Source organism: Phocoena sinus, chromosome 4 (genome assembly GCF_008692025.1).
Source record: "Phocoena sinus isolate mPhoSin1 chromosome 4, mPhoSin1.pri, whole genome shotgun sequence".
Lineage (NCBI taxonomy): Eukaryota > Metazoa > Chordata > Mammalia > Artiodactyla > Phocoenidae > Phocoena > Phocoena sinus.
The window spans coordinates 134519853-134531964 of NC_045766.1; the positions used below are offsets into that span (position 1 = coordinate 134519853).

General features: G+C 43.9%; 2 protein-coding genes across 3 annotated transcripts in view; one reads left to right on the forward strand and one right to left on the reverse strand.

The window, feature by feature from the left end:
• Nucleotides 1-3899, reverse strand: part of CRYZL1 (crystallin zeta like 1) — a 34114-nt gene extending 30215 nt beyond the window's left edge. The window contains exon 1 of the mRNA XM_032629997.1: nucleotides 3699-3899. Within this exon, the coding sequence (XP_032485888.1) occupies nucleotides 3699-3797 (99 nt within the window). The 5' untranslated portion in view covers nucleotides 3798-3899. The remainder of the gene's footprint in view (nucleotides 1-3698) is intronic.
• Nucleotides 3900-4439: 540 nt separating this feature from the next.
• Nucleotides 4440-12112, forward strand: part of ITSN1 (intersectin 1) — a 231801-nt gene continuing 224128 nt past the window's right edge. For both annotated transcript variants that reach the window (XM_032630426.1, XM_032630425.1), the window contains exon 1: nucleotides 4440-4721. The gene's annotated coding sequence lies outside the window, so the exon portion shown is untranslated. The remainder of the gene's footprint in view (nucleotides 4722-12112) is intronic.

The window sequence follows — 12112 nt, forward strand, 5'->3', positions numbered from 1 at the left end:
GACAATACTAAGTTTTAACAATGTTCCTACCCAATTGTGGGACTTTTCATACATAGCTACATATCACAGAAAGAAGTATGTCAAACCATGTACCCATAAAACATACGGTCAGCATAATCCAAGTAACTAATGGAGGTTTGGTTCAAATACCATACTTTGCAGGTTGTGGAGGAGACTGGTAGCCCTAACTAGATAGGCCAGCGCTGCTTCTTAAAGAGGGAGGCATATCTCTACATCGTGCAGGCAACAGTCTCTGGAAATCCGTATATTTTAAGGACACTTTAGATAAGCAATGAATACACAGGTGTTCGGCTACACACTGTACTGTTCTCCTGGGTCTGTTACAAGATGAGCATGGGAGACACTGTGATAGTGGCTCATACCTACCTAAACCTGGAAAGCATTTCTAGCTAATAACATGTATTATAAGAAATTTTTTTTTTTGCGGTACGCGGGCCTCTCACTGTTATGGCCTCTCCCGCTGCGGAGCATAGGCTCCGGACACGCAGGCTCAGCAGCCATGGCTCACGGGCCCAGCCGCTCTGCAGCACGTGGGATCCTCCCGGACCGGGGCATGAACCTGTGTCCCCCACATTGGCAGGCGGACTCTCAACCACCGCGCCATCAGGGAAGCTCCTATAAGAACTTTTTATTTCACATTTTAGGTATATGATTTAAAACTTAGGAAAATGCATAAAGTTGCAATGGTTCCTCTTACTAGATGGATTTAAACTAGAGGCTGGATACACATTTACAGTGGCATCATAAGGGAGATTCAAGCATCAGTTGAGGGGGTCGGGGGATGAGATGACCATAACAGTCTCTTCTAATTATGAGAATCTAGATTTATATGAACAGTATCAAGACATACTCAATTGAATTTATACAAGCGACGCATAATCTTTACAACTCACACAACCTGAGATCTAAAGATAGGTGAAGAATTAGGAAAGGAAAAAAAGTTTTTTCGATATGGGCTTTAGGTGGACGCAACAACAAGAGGCATTTGATTGGATGCGTCAAATTGTTGGCTATACATGCAACAAGTGGCTTCAGCAATGACCTCTTCTGAATCGCAAAAGAATTTCTGATTATTTCTCCTGCCTCCAAGAGAGCTTAACTATTGTTATTTGTTGATTTACAAAATACCTTTTCACTTAAGAATTCTTACTAGTAGGACCCCCTTGCTAGTACTACTGGGGGGTGGGTAGTGGGTTGATTGGGGAAGTGGGATGGTTATTGAAAGATTAGAAATTTTTGTTACAGTTTCTATTTGATATAGGGCCATTTAATACAGTAAGATCTAGAACGACAGAAACTTAACTTTCATTTATATTTCTGAATTAGCATAATATTTTCCCATATTGTACTACTGGGGAACAGTGGAGCCAATGGTGGCATGAATGACAGTCATCCCTTCCTGCTGGCTTAATCATGTGACACTGGGACAATGAAGGTGATGAGGAAGATAAGCAATTGAGGGATCCTCCCTGTATCTCTAATACATTCTCCCTCTTCTCCAACTGACTTAAGGGATGCTCTTCTCCACAGACTAACATTATTGCAGTTTGTCAACACTTAGTTTTCTAAATCACTATAGGAATTTAAATCAATTCTTACTTCAGATGCAAAGTAGGAACTGTAATTTTGATTAAATATTTACTAATAAATTCACAATCAAGGGAAAATAATACACGAGATGTCATCTTTATTATAATGTATAAAAAGAGAAGAAAATTATTTTGCAAAATACTACATTTTAGCATTATGTGGATATGTGTGTTTTTGCTTTTCTACTCATAAAACTGTCATTAGCTCAATGTATACTGTTTATTGGGTCTAGAAAAATCATAAATAAAGCTGTCTTTGAACTATTCTATGTGAAGTTCACAGGAGCAAGAAAACATTTTTATCAATTAAAAAAAGATTTCACCAAAAACAAACCCCCAAAACACTGTGATTCCATAGTGAAACATTTTAAGAATTCCCAAGCCTTCCCTTTTTCCTCCTTCAAGGAGGTACACAAATGAACCAAGACACATTACTGTCCAGGGTATAGTACTGGTTCAAAGGCCTATATATCTCCTTGAGGTTTTGTGCACTCTTCTTCAATCCAGAACTGTGATTTTGAATGCACAGCACAGAGAGTTGTAAAACTACCAAAATATTTCACTGCAACTGACAGGCAACTTTGCCTTGTATGGTGAACCTTCTCTTTCAAATCTGAATGTCTCATCCTCTGCCATCTAGAGCAGAGGCATCAATAAGTTGAAATTAGTGATAAAAGGTAATAATTATACACTGCAGTGATTGATGGATAAATTGAGAAGTCATAACTGACCCTACCCTGAATCCTGGCTTTCCTACTTATTCACTGTATGACTTGGGCTACGTAATTTTAACCTTCTGGGCCTTAGATTCCATACCTATAAAACAGGAATAATAACAGTAGTTACCTCAAAGGGGTACTGTAAGGCTTAAAAAAATACATGCAAAGCCCTCAGTACAATACCTGGCACACAGTAAGTGCTCAATAAACGTTGACTGTTTTTACTATTATTTCTGTAAACTGAGCAGAGAACTTGTAAAATATCAAGAGTTCCAAAGCCCATCTCACAGAGCAGCAAGGGGTTCTGTCCAGAGCAACTTGAGTTTTAACACCTTTTAATTTTGGCCGTGGGCTATGATACCATCTAGATCTGTGCCACTAGCCACCAAGGAGCCCTTGAACTGTGCCTAGACAGAAGAGATGTGCTGTTAGTGTAAGATGCACATCAGATTTCGAAGACTTAATATGAAGAAAAAGAGAATGAAGAATATCTCGATTTTAAAATGTCTGATTATGTATCGAAACGATAATATTTTATTTTTTATCTTTGGCCACACCGCGCGGCTTGTGGGATCTTAGTTCCCCAGGCCAGGTATGGAACCGGGGCCCTTGGCAGCGAGACCTCAGAGTCCTAACCACTGGACAGCCAGGGAAATCCCGAAATGGCAATATTTTAGACATCCTGGGTTAAATGAAACTTTAAAATTAATTTCATGTTTCTTTTCTTTTTTCTTTCTTTCTTTTTTTTAAACGTGGCTCTCATTAAATCTGCACTCAGAGCTGATGGCGAGCTTGTCAAACTGCAGATTCTCAGGACCGCTCAGACCTACACAATCAGCATCTGAGCTTCAGTATGATTCTGAGGTGGTTCTCACGCACTGCTCCAGTGTTCCTCTGTTGAGCTTACTCTGGAGGACAAACCTGGCCCTACAGTTACATAAATGCGAATACCCTGGCTTTAAGTGCTCGCCGAAAAAGAAAAGTGGAGGAGAAAGCGGCGGTAGGGAAGGAGTAAGGTAGAAAGAAAAAGAAACTCCAAGTAGAGGAACAAAAAGATGCAGGAAGGGGAGAAATCCAACCTGGGAGATTCAGTGGAAGGGAACTTCCAGACTTCTGCCTCCATAAATGTGGAGAGAGATACAAACTGAGGTAAAATCTACCATCCAAACCCGTAAGGACCAGGAAATCGTCAGTCAATTCAAGTCTTACCCGCCCCTCAGCGGCCTCAGCTAAGCGAGGCCTGGGCCCGAGAGATCTGAGGACGGTAACCACCATCCGCCCCAGGGCTCGACGGTTCGCCGGGGAGTCTCCCGCTCTCTCCCCCAAGGCCCGGTTGCCCAAGACACGCAGCGCGTTTCCCGGCACTCACCTGCCTCGGAGCGGCTCCAACGGCCTGCACCTTCACCACAGCCACCTTCGAGTCCTTCTGCAGAGGGCCCGCCCCCTCTGGGCCAGGGGCTGTTCTCATTGGCCAGGCCGCTCGTCAGTCTCGGAGGCTCTCGGACTCCCCGAGGCTGTAGGGAACGCCATAGCAACCGAACATGGAACTACATCTCCCGGCATGCTCTAAGGCGATGCACTAGGGGCTACCAATAAATGCGCGAAGTCCTAGTTGCCGAAGGGTTCAGTTTTATGCAAATATCAGTCAAAGACCACACCCTTCCTCATTCCAACCGTATCCCCATCATCTTCTTTGGACTGTGCCCCGCCTCCCTTTTGCCTCCACATTGTTCTTTCCTTTAACACTTTCCGTTAGTTAGTTGAATGCATCCTAACTAGTGTCTCGCCTCGCACGGCAACGGAGAAATGCACCGAAATCGTGGAACAAAATATGCCTAAGCCCCGTCAGGAATATCCCAGACCTGACGTCTCTAGTTACGCCTTCAGGAAAGGGGGTGGGGAGGAAGGAGAGCCCAGGTCACGCCCCCTTTGAACTTGCTGATTGGTTTATTCGGCTGTCACTCCGTCCTCTTTCATTTTTTTCAGCTGCCCCTCCTTTGGTTCCCCGCGGTGGGCGGGGCTAGAGGTAGGGGGCGGTAAGGAGGTGTAGGCCCCTTCTTTCGATTGGTAGATATTTTGTCCCCACCCACCCGGGGGCGGAGATGGAGGGGTGGATGGGAGCAGGGGAGGCAGCTGAGGGAGATGAGGAGATAGGCGGGAGCGAGGGAGCGAAGGAGGTAGAGAAGAGCGGAGGAGAGGGGAGGGAGCGCAGCTTGGTTGCTCCGTAGTACGGCGGCTCGCAAGGGAGAATCCCGAGCGGGCTCCGGGACGTACGGAGAGGCGGGCGGGCGGGGATGGTGTGCAGGGCTGCGGCTCCTGCGTTCCCTCCCGCTGCGAGTGAGCTGCCCTGATTTGTCCCTGGGGCGGCAGCGTGGACCCGCCTGGAGATGAGGTGAGGAGCGGGTTGGACCGCGGCGGCCTGGACCGGGAAGGCGGCAGGGGCGGGGGTCGGCGCGGGGGTCGGCGCGATGGCCGCCTGGGGCGCCCGTTCCCCGGGCCGGTGCGCGTCCCTCCGGGCGCCCTTCACCCTTTGCCGCACGGTCGGGAGGCGCGGCACCCGCAGACCCTGTGCCTCGTCCTTCCTATTCTCCCGGGGGCTGCGGTGGGGCGGCCGGCTGGCGGGCGCCGGGAGGCCAGGGCTCCGCGGCGGACTGAGGGGGTGGCGGCTACGGGACGGGCTTCGGGTTGAATGGGCGTCTGCAGCCGTGGCCGGCGAGCGGGGTCCCTCCTTCCTCAGGGGGGACGTGGGGCGGTCGGTCCTTCCAGGGCTGACCTCGCTGTCCTCGGCCGCCTGAGCCTGGCGGGCTGGCCAAGCCTTGCTTCCCCGCCAGCCTCCCGGGGATCCGGAGCTCGCGGGGAGCGGCGTCGCGCCTCCCGCCTTTCTCCCCCGGCCTTGAGTCCCCGGCTCATCCCTTTTTCTCTCTCCTGTGCCTTCAAAAGCCCTGTCAGTGAAGGACAGTCAATGCCGTTTGGCCCTCAGTCTTCCTGCTGGGGCTGTCTCTGATGGTATTTAACGGAAAGCGACTCTCCTTTCAGTGGGAGCGCGTCCCCGGTGTCTGCCGTTCCCCTTCCTTTCTTTACGCACAGACACGGCTTTACGGTGTGGACCGAAGGCACAATTACCGGCTCTAGCTTGAACGAGGAAATGTAATCAGAATCCCCAGGAAAAGGAAACCAACGAGGAATGGGTTGCGCCTTCCTTTACTCCTTGTTTGCCTTTGGATTAGAAGGCAACTTCGTAGATTATATTTCCTATAGACATCTTTTGTTGTGATTCAGACTGAAGGCGTTGCTTTTGAAGAAATAAATTAGCGGCTTCTATGTTGAGTTGAAGACTATGGAGATTTTTGATGGCCTCTTAATATGAAAGTTTCCTTTAGAACTTTGCCATCATCATTGCTATTCTGAAGGCAGCACCAGCCTGAAATTTTAAATACATGCAGACTCCGGACAGATGCGTTTCTTTGTGCTTATCTGCTGGCATCCTACTCTTAATGTTTCCGTGGTCGGAACGTACAGATAATAAAAACAAGTACAATAAAAAGTATAGATACTAAAAACAAATACCATACCAAAAAATGCATCTGGAAAATCTCAGTTTTGTCAACGGGGAGGCAGTTTTTACTAATCCCTTTGAAAGGATGAAGACCAGGCTCAGAGATCTCATGGATTATGTGGTGGACAGGATCTGAGGGAAGGAACTGGGGCCATGGATCCAGCAGGCCAGCTGGTTTATGTAGTGCTACTCTTAACCTCTGAAATAGGAGGAATGTATTTGTTGGGATACCTTTATTTTTAGATGACTTAAGGTGCAGAAGCTTAAACGCCCCCAAAGTTATGATTTCTACCTGTCACTGAGAACAAAATGCTATGTGTTTTTGTTCTCAAATTTTTAATAGTTTACTTGAAACATTTATGTTGTTTTGATGGTTGTTTGCTTATTACTAAAGAAAAAACCATTTTAAAATATTGAGTTCTTTCTGTAGGAGGTTTGTAAAGAACCCAGAAACTTTAGGTAGTCTAAATTGAGAAATGAGGGACACTAATTTAGTGATGGTTTAAAAACTATTTAAAACTTCTTTAAGTAGCTCCAGTAAGGAGCATTTCTGATACAACTTTTTTTTAAAGGCCATTTCTTTATCTAAGAATGTTATCTATTGAAATTGCTGAGGCACATGGTACCTTCACAAAACTCTATTATTATTCTGCCTGAGTAAGAGGGGAAATGAACAAATTTTTGATGTACTTTGGAACCCTGTGGATTGTTCAGATACTAAGCATTGTGAAATAGGGCATAAAATGAGTGGTAGCAAGTTAGTTCCCTGAAATGTTTGTCTCTCTTAGCTAATTTTCTTTTTTGCAGTTGACTAGCAATTTCCTTTTTCTTAATGCTTATCCCTAATATTGGTAGTAAAATTCTGCGTAGGTTCATGTTTTCCCCAAATAACTAGATTAAGGCAAACTCGAATCTATAATGGGGGTTAAGAAGGCGGTGCTGGTAAATCCCTCTACTCTTACTCAGCTTTTTTTTTTTTTTTTTCTCGGTACGCGGGCCTCTCACTGTTGCGGCCTCTCCCGGTGCGGTGCACAGGCTCCAGGCGTGCAGGCTCAGCGGCCACGGCTCACGGGCCCAGCCGCTCCGCGGCACGTGGGATCTTCCCGAACCGGGGCACGACCCCGTGTCCCCTGCATCGGCAGGCGGACTCCCAACCACTGCGCCACCAGGGAAGCCCTTACTCAGCTTTTTAATTTGCTAGATTTGTGAATTATAGGGAATTAATTACAGGTCGGTTGGGTTTATATTACTCAGTTCACATTCCACTGCCATAGAGCTTTTCTCTTCTGAATGATCATTCTCTTCTGAATGGTTCCACTTACTGGCGGGTTTCTCAAAGTCTGGACCTCAGAACACCTATATCAGCATTGCCTGAGGTTCTTGCTAAAAATACAGACTCCTGGAATCTGATCTCCAGCAAGTCCTCCAGGAAGGTTTCGTGCACAGTAGCGTTGGAGAACCACTGGCATTGTGCTTCCTTCTCACTGAGCGTGTCCTAAGACCATGCTTTGAAGAGGAGAGCAAGTTTTTTCAAGAGACAATAACTTTTATCCCTTAGGCTGCTAATAAAAAACTATGACATTCAGGTATGTGACACACCTATAATATAAATTTCAGAAGGGCAGAGACTTTGGTTCATCACTGTAACGCCAGTGCCTAGAAGAGTGCCTGGAGGAGCTTCATGAAGCACTTGAGTGAATTACATCACAGTGAGGCCACGTCTTTAAACCTTTACTTGTAAAGTTAATCTTACCACTTTGTAGTCATTGATTTTAAGCTTGGAGCCGCAAGTACTGTACCCCAGTCATTTCTGTAAGTTTGGTTGGCTCTGAAAGGAGAGAACCTTTCCCAAGCTTAGACTGCTCAAGGCGATAAGCTGGAAAGAAGGCTCCTAGCAAAATGTTTGCTTAGACTCAAAATACAAATTTAAGTCACAGTATAGTGGTAAATTACTACGTTATCACTACATTAAAATGCCATTTTATAAGCTATGATAAGCCCAACATAATGCAATAAAATTTGGTTTCCAAAAAATGTAGAAAACTGGTATGTTTTCTGATTTTATTTTTCATCCTCGTAACATATGACCTTCACTCCTTTTTTTCAGAGTCCAGCACAGGACTCAGTCCCATAAATAACAGCTTCTGTTGTGTAGTTGAGGGGATGGATAGTTAAGAGTGCAACATCTAGAGAATATTGGGTTTGACACATAGTCTGTGGCTTTGATCTAGTCACCTAACCTCTCAGTGCCTCAGGTTTCTCAGCTGAAAATGGGAATAGTTGTAGTAAAATTTAATACTTCTAAGTGCTTGCTTAAGTTCTTCAGATACATTCATTTAATAAATGGTAGTTACGATGATCATAAAAAGTTGAGGTATATAAAAATATATGAAACTCTAGCTAGTCTGCTCAGTTTTTGTACTACTGTACTTTATGGTAGTAAATAGAAATCCATTGCTTAAAAAAGAAGTCCCTTGCTAATTTCTTGCACTAAATATGTATACAATTTTTAAATTATAACAATAACTAAACATTAAAAGTATTTAATAAAACATCAAGTTCTATGCAAATTTTTTTTCTAAATAAAGATAAACCTGTCATCACTTTCAGCTTAATAGTATTATTTCAGAAAGAAACTAATAATCAGTTTAGATAATCCCTTGTATTTTAAAGAATCGCATGTTTATGGTAGAACAATTGAAATACAGAACAGCAAAAAGTAGAAAACGATAAAATACTTAGAGGTCCACTACCTGAATACATTTCTCTCCAGACCCTTTTTCTGTGTGCATGTGGCTATTTATATACAGTTTTTGGTAGCAAATATGGGATCCTGCTATACATGACTGTTTTGTAACCTGTACTTTTTTTCTTAACATCTTACATGAATCTTTTCGTGTCTGTATAGTCAGTTATAATAGTAGTTGAATAATATTCCATTTTATGGGTCTGTGATAATTTAACCAATTTGTTTTTATTAAACATTAGTTTATTTATTTATTTATTTTTTTAATTTTTTTTTTTTGCGTTACGCGGGCCTCTCAATGCTGTGGCCTCTCCCGCCGCGGAGCACAGGCTCCGGACGCGCAGGCCCAGCGGCCATGGCTCACGGGCCCAGCCGCTCCGCGGCATGTGGGATCTTCCCGGACCGGGGCACGAACCCGCGTCCCCTGCATTGGCAGGCGGACTCTCAACCACTGCGCCACCAGGGAAGCCCAAACATTAGTTTATTTTTTTCCCACCACTATAATCAGTATCTCTGCAATGACTATCCTCCATGCATCTCTATATATACTTTTGAGATTTTTTTTCCTTAGGATAAATTTCTAGAGGTGTGATTGCAGGATCAAAGTGCATGCTATGGTTTAAGAGTTTTTGATACATATTTCCAGTTTGTCATTTTGAAAGGTTGTAGCAATTTACACTGTTAGCATGGTGTATGAGAGTTCCGTTTCCCTCCCCCTTCCTTTTTTTGGGAATGACTTAACCAGTGACAAACCTAGTGAACTGTTTTCATTTTTAGGAAGAAGAATGGGATGTTATTGTGACCAGTTTGATGGTGTGATATGGAAAGTCAGAAAATTCATACACCTGTCACAATGATAGCTAACTTTTTTTTTTTTGGCTGTGCTGGGTGGATTGTGAGATCTTAGTTCCCAGACCAGGGATTGAACCTGTGCCCTCTGCAGTGGAAGCATGGAGTCCTAACCACTGGACAGCCAGGGAATTCCTGATAGCTAACATTTATTGAGTCCGTTTACAACATTTTATAAGCATTAACTCACTTAATTTTCACAAATTCTCTGTTCTTTAGATGAATATGACTTGGAAACCAAGGTACCTGCAGTTAAGTAACAGAGAGCCAGCAAGTGACTATGCAGATTTGTTACTCTAGAGCCCAAACTCTTAGCCACAGCACTGGATTGCCTATTTCCTGCACATGTTGTATGGCACTGGGGGTACTTTTTACATTCCTGATTTCTGTTTTGAAATAACCTAGCAGTTTCTTGGCGTGCATTAATTTATTAAGTAGGTGGGGCACAGATTTGAAGCCCTCTCATTGAGGAGTTCATCGCCTAAGTTAGCACATAAACAAGCCTCATGTCCTGTCTAGCACCCACCTCTCAAAGCAGTGTGCTACCCTTTCCTCTGTAGTGGTTTTCCTAAAGCACCCCTGCATGAGAAACAGGATTAGAGTCACAGAGAAGACTAGCGAAATTGGAAAAAGCAGTTTACTTGTGGTGTGGACTTGCCTTGGAAACACGAGACAACGTACAGAAGTGTGATTAGGGAGACAGCCGGGAGTCTGTCCAAACATTTCTCTGTCGGCCGGTTTGGAGATTTGAAGTGCCCAGTGGAAATTCAGTTCAGGAATGCAAAGGCCTCACTGTAGAGAGCTGTCACCCATCCATTGGGAGACCATTTAAAAAAAAAACCCTTCTATTCATAAGTGTGATGGTAGAATATCGTTAAAGTTTTGTTGCTCATGACTGTAGCCCTCTAACAAGGTGAATTTCCAGTAAGCTAATCTGTTTGAATTCATCACTGCTCTTTTCACCTTTTTCTAGTAGGACTAATGATTGGCAGCTTACCTGACTAGCTTATTGCCCAGAGAGAGGGCTGGTGAAATCATTTTGGCTTCAGCTCTCTGGCCTGAGTTTGAGCTGCTCAGTCAGACAGGACAACCCACCGCTCAGTTTTAAGCTGGACACCAAAACCCACTCTCACTGTTGTGAGGGCTGGAGCTCCACCCAGGCCGGGTGGGAGTGGTCCCGGGGGCACTTTACTCCTCATCCAGTGGTGGAGCCAGGAGGTGAACTGAGGGATGCGGTAGAGTTTCGGATTCAGCTGAATTTGAGAAAATATTGTTGGCCAAAAAGCTCATTCGGACTTTTGCATAACATCTGACAGAAAAACCCAAACGAACTTTTTTGTGAACTCAATAACAAGGTCATAGCAGTTGGTCAAAGTTTTTTTTAATCCTTGGTGGTTAAAATTAAACGTCTTCTCCCTAATGCAGCTAAAAAAAAAGTTAGCTATCATTGTGACAGGTGTATGAATTTTCTGACTTTCCATATCACACCACCAAACTGGTCACAATAACATCCCATTCTTCTTCCTAAAAATGAAAACAGTTCACTAGGTTTGTCACTGGTTAAGTCATTCCCGAAAAAAGGAAGGGGGAGGGAAACGGAACTCTTGTACACCATGCTAATGCAGGAGGGCCAGCTTTGGATCCTGTGTGCCTTGGTGAACCCTTTGACTTGTTTCTCTGTCAGGGATGGTTTTGTTCATCCCAGCATTTTGTCTGCAAGTCCTTCTGGTGACTGGTTGATACAGGGAAATGGACAAGGCCAACTGGCTTTTAGTGTCATGCTTTCACCAACCTGGTTACGAAGGACACTGATTCTTATGATAAAACCTTGGAAACAAGATGTCATTGGAGCCATTCGTTTTGTGTGTGTGTGTGTAGAGGGCTAATCACCTCTCTCTGAGGCAAATTTCCCGAGCAGTTTTATTCTAACAAGGGTAATGTGTTGTATTATAAGAGATTGTATAAACACACACACACACACACACACACACACCCATTCCTGTGCATTATCTATAATAAGAGTGTTGTAGATCCACTGTTTTATAAAAATCAATTCATTTCTGCTGTAATCTTAGGATAATAGATTTTAGAAGCAAGTAATCTTTCAGTTTCTGGAATCATTTGAAACTCAACTGTTCCACTCTTACAGAATTAGGGTATTCCATTTTGATCACTGACATATAAAAGCTGTATAGCTAGTAATGAGAGAAACCTTGAAAAGTTGACAAAAAAATTAGCACCATTCCTGGTATATATACCAAGTTTCAGTAGTTAAAGGTACACCCTCCTTTATTTCTCCTCTTTCCTTCACTTACAATAAATAATATTAAACAAAGTCAGTAAATAATAATATGTCTCTTATAGGTAGTACTGCTTATTTTCAGATACCTTGAGATATTGTCATTAAAGTTGCTGTTTTAATATTCTTTAAATGATTAGAGAAATTGAGGAGGGAGAGAACTTGGTAGAGGGGTTGACTAGGGTGTGAGCTCCACGAGACAGGGAGTTTTGTCTGCGTTCCTCTCTGCCTTATCCTCAGGACCTAGAACAGTGTCTGGTGCACAGTGGACACTCAACAGTCGCATGCTGGCATGTTGAATAGATTAGTGTTTGAGGCTCTGTTTACCTGGAG